Source organism: Xenopus laevis, chromosome 1L (assembly GCF_017654675.1).
Source record: "Xenopus laevis strain J_2021 chromosome 1L, Xenopus_laevis_v10.1, whole genome shotgun sequence".
NCBI lineage: Eukaryota > Metazoa > Chordata > Amphibia > Anura > Pipidae > Xenopus > Xenopus laevis.
In genome coordinates this window covers 224,586,438-224,599,958 of record NC_054371.1, presented here as the reverse complement: position 1 = coordinate 224,599,958, position 13,521 = coordinate 224,586,438, and the positions used below count along the sequence as shown (strand labels likewise).

The following is a 13,521-nucleotide window of genomic DNA, read 5'->3' as shown; positions in this document are numbered from 1 at the left end:
GCGAAGTCCCTGTGGGTGGCAATGCTGGTGAAAAGTCGCTAGCGTTAGCCACTTCGCCCTTTAGTGAATCTGCCCCTGAGGGTCAGGGCACTCAGGCAGATTCGGGGAGATTAGTCGCTTGACAACAAATCTCCTCTTCTTTGGGGCGACTAATCTCCGCAAACTGCCGGCTACAACGCGATTTATTTTCCGAAGTCGCTCCGAAGTTTCCTTGTGAGGCAACTTTGGGCCACTTCAGAAAACGAATTGCTCCAAGGGCCATCCTGCCGGCAATTTTCATTTTAGCCAGGCAGTTTGGGGAGATTAGTCGCCCGAAGAAGAGGAGATTTGTTGCCGGGCCACTAATCTCCCTGAATCTGCCTGTGTGCCGACCCTAAAAGTTAACTTAAAGGTGAACTATTCCTTTAAGTAAAAAAAAAAACCATGTAACTATTTGGGGATATTAAGAACCATTATAAAAGGAGCCCCTGTTTGTCAGGGAGTGAGACACATGCTGCAGAGCCTATATGTAGAGATCAGGCCAACAGGCAGTTGCTGAGACATTCCTCATACACCAACTGCCATGCTGCACGACAGGTGCGGGGCTTTCTGCTCCATATCACTCTCTGTGTTTGACGTTGCCCAATCTCCCCCTTCTGTACATGTGAGAGGGGCTGTAAACTGAGGCTGAAACTAGTCAAATGCTAAGTCTCTGTACTGACTCTCTCATTTATACATCGGCAGTTTCCTGCTTTTCTATTGGCTGCTACAAGGGCTGACACGCACCCATGGTGGTTGGGGTATATGGGTGCAGTGAGATAGAGGGGCTTGGGGGGAATTCCAGCGTTCTTACCAGGGCACCTCTCTCTCTGCACCCCTTACTGCCTCTGTAGTTACCCCCTTATGTCTCTACTGTACAGACAGTCGGACTGGGACTCGCAGGACCCAACAGGCAAGTTGATAATCATCCAGGGCCCAATGGAAAAATAATTAGATATAAAAATTGGTGTCACATGACTCTATGATTAATATAAGAGAATTAATTGTGCAACAATGATGCCCACCGGGACATTCCCTGGTCTCCCAGCAGGCCAGTCCCACTCGCCATATGGGGGGGACCCAGTCTATTGGTGCTGCCATGGTGACTCCAGTAGTTCCACGTGTTGCCCTTTAATCACGGGAAAGATTTGGATAATGATTTACGTGAAATGTCACAAAGGGAAAATATCAGTTCAGCTGGGGAAGTGATTAATGTAACAATAAGCAACAGATCTGGATTAGTTACTCTGAACAAGTCATTGGCTGTACTGATGCTTATAAGGGACATACCAACTTGTGATTAGTAGGGGGTGCCCCTCTGTATACATCGTTGTGGGCACACGTAGGCAGTTGTTTCTGGCTGCAGTTATGTTTTGGGTGTCTGTGCCCCCAGGGATCCCATGAGACACCCCAAAAAGGTGCACAGTTATAACACTGCAGGGTATTGTATTGAATTGTATGGGGATTATAACAGCACAATGACATAGAATGGTTGGTTGAATCAATTGAATGACATATGAACTTGTAAAATGTATTAGTGCATCCCTTGATATTTTGTTGCTATGGAGATTTGTAAATGAATAAGTGGTTCTGTGTTCCAGGTGCCCCATTTCAGCGTTCCCAGCATGCTCATGCTACCTCCTGCCGTCATTTCCACCTGGGCCCCCAGCCTCAGCTCCCAGACTTCTCTCTACATCACCACCCTGTCCAGCCACAACCAGGAATGACCACGCACATGGCCACGGCCCACCAGCATAATGGGCCACTGCACCAGCCCCTGCCACCCCTTCCAGGCCTGCAATTCCAGGAGGTGGCGGGACCCTCCTTCCTACCTCAGGCCCTGCACCAGCAATACCTCCTCCAGCAGCAACTTCTAGAGGCCCAGCACCGCAGACTCGTCCCTCACCCAAGGTAGGTCTCACCCACCAAATCTCTTTGATTCATTAGCCTGTTGGTACAAGGATTTCCCATATGACATTGTTAGATAACTACTACTACATCACTTATATAGTGAATCCCCTTTAACCCATTTATCCAATGGGAATGTCTCTTTCACCCTTTAAAGGCCCACTGGGCTACAATTGACTGGCCCCATTCTATCCAGCCTGCCTCTGGAAACAATTTGGGCCTATAGCACACCCAACATCTTGACTCTCAGGCCGTGGTTAAAATGGCGATTCCCACCCGGGGCAATTGCCTCTCATAGGATTGGGGACTTGTATTGACTATGGAAGATGCTGGTACTGATTGGAAAGGATCATTATAGATGCTAAGAGAGACCCAACTGCTGCGCTTACAAACAAGCAACATCCTAGACAAGGCCAACCCTACACAACTATTCCCTTATCCGAGAAAGGGACATGTGTGCCTAACCAGTGAGTTTGTGTTCTTCTGCAGGCGTACTCAAGAGCGCATGTCTGTCCATCCTCACCGGTTACGCCCAGGCTTTGACTTCAGCCACCAACTACAAATTTCTCAACCATTGGGGCCTCGATACTTGGCTGAAGGCACAGACTGGTAAGTGTGCAGCTCATGTTTGGCTTCATGCTCACAACATCATATTTCAGAAGGTCCAGGTCCAAAATTTAGGACAATTTTGGTAAACCACAAATGCACCTCAAACTAACCGAATCACACCCAGACCTTCCTCTATCTTCTCCCACTTTTCACAAAGCCAGACCCTTTTTCTGTTGGGAATTCTGGGGGTGCTAGAAAGACAAGGTAGCTTAGACTTCTCATCTACTTACTGTGCTTTATAAAAGAGAAATAAAGGGTAGGGTGGGGGTTAAATCACTAACTTCCTGGCCTGGGAGGGGAAGTTTTAAAGATTTGACCCATGATAAAATAAATGAAATAAAATCAGGCTTTCCTGGAATAGGGTTAATGCTGCCAAGTTATACTTCTGGTCTCCAGACATTAGAACCTCCATGTTTGAAGTCCATGTCCCTGTTCCTGACAGTTGGCTTCCTGAGATGCATAAAGGAACAAATAATTAATTTCCCCCCAACTCCAAGGAAGAGCAATGATCCAATCTGCAGACACTGGAACAATTCCACATACTTTATATCGATGGAAATGATCTGTAGCAATGCACATACCAGCCTCACTGCTTTGTGCTACACTATAAACACATCTCCCTCCTGAATAATGTGCAAAGAAAACTCAGTTAATCAGTGGTGGGTTAAGACTTGAGTCTTGTGTCATGACATGGGCGCCCTGCTGATTCATTGGACCTTAGTCCGATAACGCACAGGGTCCCTTCCTGGACAGTACAGCCAGGCACAATGGATCTGAATTCCCTTTTGGTGGGTCTACTCCCAGCATGGGAGACACATCTATAACCCAGGGGCTTTGGAATCCTCATTTCCCTGGAGTTCTGGGCACCTCAAAGTCTTTATTATAATTAGCAACTAATTTTATATTCATAATTTTCATGGACGGAAAACCAAGAGCTCCCCCATAAGTAGCCTGGCACAATGCCAAGTATATTACCCCAAGGGATGGAGTTATTACTGGCACTTTAATGGCATAGGTAAGGTCTCAACAGGCAGGGTCAGACTGGTATTGCAGGACACTAGAAGGTCTACTTGACCTGTTTTGAGGCCCTCAGGCAGAAAGATATAAGGGGAAAGATGAGACACATTTGGGGAGTTAGAAAGGGAGATGAATGTAACAGAAAGGAAGGTGAATAAAAGGAGGAACAAAAACCACTTACAGCAGTCTCTGAAGCCCCTGCTGGTGGGATGGTCATTGAACAAGCTCTTTAATCAATGATAGGGGCAACATGTACGTATTTGAGAGTGCTCGTAACATTCATGACTGCAAAGTTGATGGTCCTTGTCTCACCATTGTTCTTCTCTGGTTCCTTTCTTGGCCCCCAGGGACCTCAGCGTGGATGCAGGTTTGACTCACGCCCAGTTCCAGGTTAGGCCGGTCCCACAGCATTATCAGCATTACCTGACAACTCCACGATTGCACCACTTCCCTAGGAGCACTTCTTCAACTCAGATGGTAAGCTCTTTGAACCAGGCTTTACAGAATGACTTAGATAACAGCATAGATAATTATCTTGTCATCATGGTGTCCAGTTGCATTCATTGGTCACAGGGACAGCACAGAGGCTTAGGGGGTAGCACTTCTGCCTTGTATTGCTGGGCCTCTGGGTACTCCAGTTTCTCCCCACTCCAAAACTATATTGGCAGGTGATAGGGATCTTAGACTGTAAGCTCCTCTGGTGCAGGGACTGATGAGGAATGATGTATAATCTATGTAAGGCGCTGTGGAAATGTGTTGGTACTCTATAAATACCAGGACATAAATAAGTAGTTACTTGCTGGGATTTTAGGGAGTTGGCAGTTAGGGCAGGTGCTCAAAGCAGCAGAAACGAAAAATGCAGACCAACTCAAAAGTTAGAACAGTTCCATCTAGTGATGGGCGAATTTCTCCCATTTTGCTTCCCCGAAAAATCATGAAATCGGAAAGTTCACGAAAAATTTGTGAAATTCGAACGTTTTCACAAAAAAATCGTGACATTTGGCTGTTTTCATAAAAAATCGTGAAGTTCGAACGTTTTCACAAAAAAATCGTGAAAATCGAAAAAATTGACAGTGGCGAATTTTCACCGGTGAATTTTCGCAGGAGATTCGTGAATTTATTTGCCGGTGGCAAAACACGGAAATTTGCAGTGAATTTGTGCCAGGCGAATTAATTCGCCCATCACTAGTTCCATCTATAACAAAAAAAAACCACATTTATTTAAACAAATTTCCCCTTTAATATTCTGGTTCTGTGGTTTGTTTTTAAAGGTCGTCCATGAGATCAGAAATTACCCCTACCCACAGCTCCACCTGCTGGCGCTCCAAGGTCTCAGCCCGACGCGGCACACGTCTGCAGTGAGGGAAAGCTATGAAGTGGGTAACATTCATTTCCAAAGCTCATAAATGGGGAAATGTTGGTACTTCATTCTTTCAGGGTTAGGCCCTTTGTAAGCACCGGAGGGACCCAGATACTGCTTTGTCTGCCCAGAGATAGGAGGGCTCTATGTTGCATAAAAAGAAAGCAAGGGGTCCCTTCCTCTAACACTGTCCCCCATTCAGTGTTCCAAGAAGAACAGCTATACATTGCCATCAGCTGGTTGGATATGGTATTGCAGTGATAGTGATAATCAAAAAGAACAGTTTAGTTGTTGGCATAGGGGTCATTATAGGCATGTGTAATAACCTGATGCTTTTAATACTTGAACCTCCTCTAAAGGATATGCTCATGTATATGTATATAATAATAATCAGATCCACAACCTGATGATGGGTTGAACATTTAACCCAATGACCATAACTCATAATTGAATCTCTGGTTGTCTTGGAATTTCTGCAGCCAGAATCACCACCATCACCACCAACTCCAGCCTTGGTGTTAGTCTGGAATGGGGATAAAGATCAGTGTAGAAGGGGAAGAGAATATTTTGCCCAGGGAACTTCTACGGGAACAATTCGATCCACAACTTGATGATGGGTTTAGCCTTTAACCCAATGACCATGACTCAATACTGAATCTCTGGTTGTCTTTGGGTTTCTGCTGCCAGAATCCCCCCCCCCACCAACTCCAATCTTGGGTGTTAGTTTGCGCTTCTGTTTGTAAATTGCTCCCTTGATATGACTCCTGCAATGTGTAGCCTCAAGTGGGGCATGAAGAGTTGGTCTGCAGAAGCACCTTACCCTATTTCATTGTATTGCCCAATCATATTTCTTTTTAGAAACCATTCAATGATCTTCCCTCCTTAGGGATAAGTCCCAGTGCTCCAATGGATATTCCAAACAGCAGAGCCCTGGCCAGATATTGGTTGTAGAGGCCATTGCATTGGACTTATACATGGCCTAGTAAGCTGCTGACTTAGTCAAGAATGGCGGTGTTGACTGGCATTATGGGCCCATGTGTCGCCACTTTACATGTGTAGTAGTAGTACATGTAGCATATTTAATAAATGTTGAATAAAGGGTAGGAATGCTATTTCTATGGGTGCTCCAGCTTCACTCCACCATGGGCAGATGTACCACTGTCTCTGGTTAAAATCATACTAAGTCTCTTAGTTCTTGGATGGAAAATTAATGATTGCCTCCCTTTGTTATTGAAGGAGCTGCTACAGTTGGAGGACAGACTGGGGAGTGTGAGTCGAGGAGCAGTGCAGAACATCATCGAGAGGTGCACCTTTCCACACAAGTACAAGAAGGTAAGACTCCTAACCTACACAGACAAATGGCTGAACCTTCTCCCCCCATCATAACTACTGAGTTAGTAATGCTATATAGAAAGACCATACAATTATTTCAGCATAGGTATTCCCCTTGTACTAAGCATAGTTCAGCAGGAACAGCCCCCTTTATAGCCTGAGAGAGATGGATTTCCTTGTCCTGAGATGCATAGGAAACATGCAACTGTATATTGACCCTTTCAACTAATAAAAGGAAACATCTGGTTGCTAGGAGATAGTATAATTTAGTATTGAACCCATGAGGTTTTTCAGAGTGGATCTTGCAGGACAGCCGGCAGGAGGTGCTCAGTACCATTGCATGATTGTTGCATTCAGTGCCATATTAAATCTGGTATTTTCCCCTCTTGGTTACACAGAGGATTCCACATGATTGGAAAGATGCAAAAGAAGACGAGGAAGAGTCGGATACAGATGAGAAATGCACAATATGTCTGTCCATGCTGGAGGATGGGGAGGACGTCAGGTAATTTCAATCCTTTGGTGCTAATTCTTCTGTAAGCTCCATGTATACAACTTGTACTTGGTATGGGTGCAGTCTGAGATTCCACTGTACTGTGCTTCTCTGGGTATTTCTATTTATACCCAAAGGTGGGAGACTGTACCCAGGGAAATATAAGGGTATAACATAGTGTGGGTACACTGTAATTGTAAATAATAACTTCCCTTTAAATAAATTAAAGTCCAGTCACCCTGCTATAGTTCCAGGGGTACCCAGGGCACAAATAAGCACTCACCCCAAATCTCCCCCTAACTGACCTTCAGACTGGGCCCCCTTAGCTCATAACAAGGTTACAGATATATAGAAACATTGGGGTGTCACCCTGCTATAGTTCCAGGGGTACCCAGGGTACAAATAAGCACTCACCCCAAATCTCCCCCTAACTGGCCTTCAGTCTGGGCCCCCTTAGCCCATAACAAGGTTACAGATATATAGAAACATTGGGGTAACAGTCACCCTGCTATAGTTCCAGGGGTACCCAGGGCACAAATAAGCACTCACCCCAAATCTCCCCCTAACTGGCCTTCAGTCTGGGCCCCCTTAGCCCATAACAAGGTTACAGATATATAGAAACATTGGGGTAACAGTCATCCTGCTATAGTTCCAGGGGTACCCAGGGCACAAATAAGCACTCACCCCCAAATCTCTCCCTAACCCTAATCATTTGGCATGGGGTAGGGGGGCAGATAAATGAATGAGTTGTGTTATTATTGCTTGTGATTAAAAAGATTTGTTAGATGTAGTCTTCTCTCAGTCCCAATGGACTATGGGTAGAGAGTTGAGTAGGAATGGCGCCATGTTCATTGCTGTTCTTGTCCGCAGGAGGTTACCCTGTATGCATCTGTTCCATCAAGTGTGCGTAGACCAATGGCTAGCGACGAGCAAGAAGTGCCCAATCTGTAGAGTGGACATTGAGACACAGCTTGGCGCCGACAGCTGAGACCGCCTCTTTCCTCTATGTTGACGCACCATTTTACTTATCAGGTCATGTGGCCATCGCCTGCAGCAAACATTTGCCTTCTGAGCCATTTGATATAGAGCAATGCCTGCGAGCACCGTATCCTGACGATGAGTTTGTGGGCCCATAGTCATTCTAGAGGATCTTAACAGCCATAAAGCCCCGATGATGAGATTGGAAGCTGGTCTTCCCCAAGCCAAAGGGTCCGAGTGGTGAAGAGGACAAGAAGCCGTGATGGTGAAGGTATCCTGTTGTGGCCAATCCTGTCCTTGAAGGGATTGCTTGTATATACCTCTCAAATCATTAGCGCCCCCTAGGGGTCCTTAGCTATTTCTGTGGATGGCAACTGGAGCATGTTCTTACTGATTAACCCTAATGTTCGGTGTTTGGTGCACTAGTCGCCCCGTGGTGGTGGACTTCTTCTTGCTCTTGCCCTCATTTTGCACCAAATAATCATTTTCCTGTGGATCTGTTATTTTTTTTATGTTGAATTATGATTTTGGTGCCTGAATGAGCCGTTACGGTCAAAGCAAAAACATCCGGACTCCTCAACTTCCACCGTAAGAGGAGGCCCCAATCCTGTTTACAGTAAGAAAAGAAAAGGATTGGGAGCCTCGCTGGGGTCTGCGTTTATTTATTTGCTTCGGTTTATGTTTACAGTGGGGGCGTTACTAAGGTGGGGGGGGCCTCAAATGAACAAAACCTTTCTGTCTATAATGAAGGAGTCGCTGGGTTCTGCCCGCTGATGCTGGATTCCACTTAAATAAGCACAAAACATTCTGCCATATTTGTCCTCAAATGTCTCAGGCCGTAGTGTCTCGCGAGAGCGCCCGCTATGGACGCAAACAGATGCAGGAACCTGTCGTCTTTGGTCAACACAAGCCTCCCCAAAATTGTGATAGAAACACCAAAAAGGGAGCACTTTGTACTGCCATAACTGTCCTCTTGGTACTCCCACACCCAACAGAACCAGAGTGCCGCCATCTTGCCCTAGGCCAACAGCAAGGGGTAATTTTTAGGGATGCACCAAATCCAAACCCTTATTTACATATTCAAATATGAACAGACTAATTGGCAAAAAAAAATGGACTTTCATTCTAAAGTCCCCTGACTTCGAGTATTTGGAAACCTGGATCTGGTGCAGCCCCAGTAATCTGATAGCACAATAGAATTCTCAGTCTTGCCTCTAGAATTGGACCCATCAGTATTACCGCATTAGGGTTAGGTTCCAGGCATTGAGCTTTATACCAAAATGTGCCAAAAAATGGGAAGGAGCGAAGGTTAGTCATGTGATTCTTTGCTTGTCATGGCAGTCGAAGTTAAAAAAAAAGGGGGCGGTACTTTGGGAAGATCATTGGGGATGTCCGAAATGGTGCTTATATTATAAAAAGCTATTCCGATTAGCCGGTCACCATTAATCCTGGGACCCAGTTCCCACATGCACTTGAAATTAAATACTCCTGGTTGCTTAACCAATGAGAGACAAGGGAATCATTAAAAGGCCAAATCTACCTTTAAAGGATAAGTAAACCTTGAAAATAAGTGAATGTAAAATTGATGAGGGAGCTATTCTAAGCACTTTTGCAATGTACATTCATTATGTATTTCGTTTTAATTCCAAGATATTAAGGGATACATGTACTGTTAATATGAATGAATTTTGTTATAATAGCGCCACCTGCTGGTCGTTTTCAGAAAAAGACAAGCAGGTGGCGCTGTTGTAACAAAATTCGATCATATTAATAGTACATGTATCCCTTAATATCTTGGAATTAAAAAAATGAACGTACATTGCAGAAGTGCTGAGAATTGCACCCTCTTCAGTTTTACATTCACTTATTTAAAGGTTTACTTATCCCTAAAATAGAGCTTGTGGGCTTTGGCAATAGTATGACTGTATATAGCCGTTAGTGCCATAGGGTCCTTTAGGTCCAATTTCTGATCTTAAAAAGTGTGGACAGACCACTCAGGCCTGGTTCCAGTGATGCCCCATGCATTTGCAGCAAAGGCATATTCCAAGGATTTTAGCACATGGTTTCTTTTGTTGTTGATTTTCATTGCATGCTCCACCTAGTGGCAAAATATAGTAATACATATTAATATTTTTAATTTATGGGTTGGTTAAAAATGTATTCAAACCAAAAGGTTTATATATATATATATATATATATATATATATATATATATATATATATATATATATATATATATATATATATATATATATATATAATACACAAAAGCCATGAATATCTTGTGAATTATATCCTTATATACGGTGATGTCATTTCTGTCACATGACTCACTGAAATTTGTGTATTATAATAAATAAAGTACCCCCAGTTGCAAACTATGAGGATATTAGAAGTTACCTCGACCTGTATATAAACACTCGGCCATCGGCCTCGTGTTTTTATATTGTCATGAAACTCCTCGGTAACTTATAATATCCTTATATTTTACAAGAGGAGGTACTTTATTCATTATATAACCTTTTTTTTTTACATCTGTCAGACTCCTGACATTGTCTTTGCGTGCTATTTATGGGAGTTGCATTTTCAAAATTCAAACTATTTTAAGATACTACTTTTCCAAAAAATGCTGGCATTTGAACATAAACAGTAGAATGCCAATTTTAAAAAAATTTCTGACAATTGAGAAAAAAGTGCATTTGCATTTTTGAAAGTTAAAAAAACTAATTTTATCAAATCGCCCTTTAAAAGTTTATGACCCATTTCACCATCTTTTTAGGTTTATTGGCAAATGAGGTTTAGTATTGTTTTTTTTTTTTGGTCTAATTAAAAGGTGCCCATAGCCGTTCCCTGTTTTGTTCTCTATAAAAACTCTATATAAAAAGAGTTTTTCTGATTTGAGTTTTTTGTTAACAGGATGGCAACTGAGGGGGAAAAACTGCTTTTGAGTTAATTTTTTTTAAAATTATAAATTTTTTTTACTAAATCCGCCAAATTTTAAGGAGAGCTCGGCCCTTCAGCCAAGTGTATAAAATCGGCCTATCCCCAGCAATGCTTGTTGTTGTTGACCATTGGCGACCTGCATCTTGTAGCATCAGCCGACAGAACCTGTGCAAAAAAACCCTCCCCAAAAATCTTGCCCCGGGGTCGGCCATATTTATTCTCTCTCTATATTACACCCTTAAAGCTTTGCACAAACATCGTTCGTGCAAGTCGGCGAGGAATCATTTAAGAGTGTTGGAATGCAAAGTATTAATTAAATTATTGCCTAACGAACAAGCACATTTTTTTTCTTACAATGGTGAAGGGGAGGAAGCACCATGATTTTATATAAAAAAAATTAAAAAATGCAAAAAAAAATAAAATAAAATTAATAAAAACTCTCGCTTTGTGTGTACGAAAACCCTTCAGTGGTGATGGTGCAACATCACAATGTTTGTGTCGATGGCGTGTTAAATATCTTGTGTGTGAAGGCGGGGCCAGGGTTAAGGGGGTCCTGTGAATGCAGGAAAACTGGGGACTCCTCTAGTTCCAGGGCTTTCTCTTTAAATCCTGGCCGTGCCCTCACCTCTGTAGGAATCCAACGTGGCTAGTTTACAGGGTTTCTTTCTTTTGTTCGTGAGTTGAAATGCCTTATCTCTCTCTATATATATATATATTTAACAATCATAATTTATGACTAACTTGTAGGATCTTTTCGGTGCATTTTTAATTTAATTATTTTTTTATAGTTGTTTTTGGCCTTTTTAATTATAATTTATTTATTTAGAAGCGATACTAATTTTTTTTTTGGAATAACTCCGATTACCTCATTTTTGCATTGTCTCTTGGAATGGAATGCTCTGCATGTGTCGGCGGGGGGGGGGATTTTACGGGCGAAACAAAAAAGTCTTGTTATCTTGTTTATGAATTAAAAATAATAATAATAATAATCGATTCAGGGTGTGTGGTTGGGAAGTGTATTAATGTGGTGCTGTTATCTTGGATACATTCCATACAAATGCAAAACCTTCTTGATTCTGTATGCTGTGACCTAGTGGAAAACTGCAATAGTGGATGTGTTTAGCACATATAAATATTATTTGCACTCATATTTAAAGCGAGGTGACCCTTTCATTTGCCACAACGCCTATTAAATGAGAAGCGCCGGAGCCAAAAAAAAAATGGAAAAAAATGGGGGAGGGGGCGATACTTCAATTATTTATAAACACTTGGTCCCATATATATGGAAATGGAAGTGATAAGTATTACCTATAAAACGTTTGGCAGGCGGAGCTTTTTCAGGGGCGTTTAAAGGGGAGGTTCATTTTCAAGTAAACTTTTAGTATGTTAAAGTACAGCCAATTCCAAACAACTTTTAAATTGGTTTTCATGATTTATTTTGTATAGTTTTATAATTATTCATCTTTTTATACTGACACTTTCCAGCTTACAAATGAGCATCACCGACCCCATCTAAAAAACAAATGCTCTGTAAGGCTACACATATATATATATATATATATATTATTGCTACTTTTTATTACTCATCTTTCTATTCAGGCCTCTCCTATTCATATTCCAGTCTCGTGTTTCAATCAATGCATGGTTGCTAGGATAATTTGGACCCTAGCAACCAGATGGCTGACATTGCAAACTGGAGAGCTGCTAACTTTAAAGCTAAATAACTCAAAAACCACAAATAATAAAAAATAAAAACCAATTGCAAATTGTCTCAGAATATCACTCTCTACATCATAGTAAAAGTTGACTCAATGGTGAACAACCCCTTTAATCCTGTTTTATGGGCTACTTAAAATGGTGCACTTAAAGTGCCCATAGCTGTTCCCTATTGTCTTGTTGGAAATGGCCTTGCAAGACTGGTTGTATTGGGTGCTTTAGTGCTGTCCCATTGGGAACATGTGCCCAAGGCAGTTCTGTAAATCTGCAGTTGTAGAACATGGTTATTAAAGATACATTTTATCTGCAAATACATATATATAACATATATTAAAGGGGGACGTAAGCCCTTCTTTTAGTCCCAATACAGAAGAACCCAGTAACCTAATACCAATGGTATATTTTCCCTTTACTATATTTAAGAGGACTGAGCGTAAAGTAAAATAGTCTCCTCCCTTTCTGGGTGTGGCTATGGAATGTCCTTCGGAAACTCTCATTACACGTTACATATATATTCTTAGCATATAATTCAGAGGGGATGACCCACTTCAGGGAAAGTTTACCCAAACCAGAGACAGCGTTTCCTTTTCAGGTTTATACTCCATATTTGCTTTAATACATGTTACTTGTCACCTCTAAGGCAAGTAACATGGAAGCTCCAGCAACAGGTATAACAGCACAAATGCCACTGATAGAATGATTTGTGCCGAAAGCTTCTGTATCATTAAAGGGCACTTTGTTATTATTCGAGGGTTTTGTGCACAAATGCCAAATAGTTACAGGAAAAGGGAATTTGCTGGGGCGGAGGAGGGGTCCATGTTGTTTAATAGCGAGTGAAAATGAAAGGGTCACTCTCGGTTTTGTAATCCTACTGCTGTTCTGTTGTGCTGTGCAACATTTTGCTACATATAGACTATTTTATAGAGAAAAAGCTAGAATATTTATTATCAATATTAAAGCAATAGTGCATTGAAATGGGATGCGACATTAGAAATTGTGTAACTGCTTAGATTCACATTTCGTGGATTTTTTTTGTACTTTATTTATAACTAATAAATTGAATTGCATTGCTAATGGCCTCTTTTCCTGTGTCTTATATGTGTCTGTCTTTGGCTCTAGATAGCTAGAATCTCAGCTGCCATAAAGC

At 42.1% G+C, this 13,521-nt stretch overlaps 1 protein-coding gene across 3 annotated transcripts in view; it reads left to right on the top strand.

Moving 5' to 3' along the window:
- rnf165.L (ring finger protein 165 L homeolog) overlaps positions 1 to 9,379 on the top strand; it is a 43,810-nt gene extending 34,431 nt beyond the window's left edge. The window contains exons 2-8 of one of the 3 annotated variants that reach the window (XM_018267133.2): positions 1,620 to 1,929; positions 2,416 to 2,535; positions 3,900 to 4,029; positions 4,824 to 4,928; positions 6,149 to 6,244; positions 6,643 to 6,749; positions 7,608 to 9,379. In XM_018267133.2, the coding sequence (XP_018122622.1) occupies positions 1,620 to 1,929; positions 2,416 to 2,535; positions 3,900 to 4,029; positions 4,824 to 4,928; positions 6,149 to 6,244; positions 6,643 to 6,749; positions 7,608 to 7,725 (986 nt within the window). In that variant the 3' untranslated portion in view covers positions 7,726 to 9,379. The remainder of the gene's footprint in view (positions 1 to 1,619; positions 1,930 to 2,415; positions 2,536 to 3,899; positions 4,030 to 4,823; positions 4,929 to 6,148; positions 6,245 to 6,642; positions 6,750 to 7,607) is intronic. The other 2 variants (XM_018267150.2, XM_018267141.2) reach the window with 2 other exon arrangements.
- The last annotated feature ends 4,142 nt before the right edge of the window (positions 9,380 to 13,521 follow it).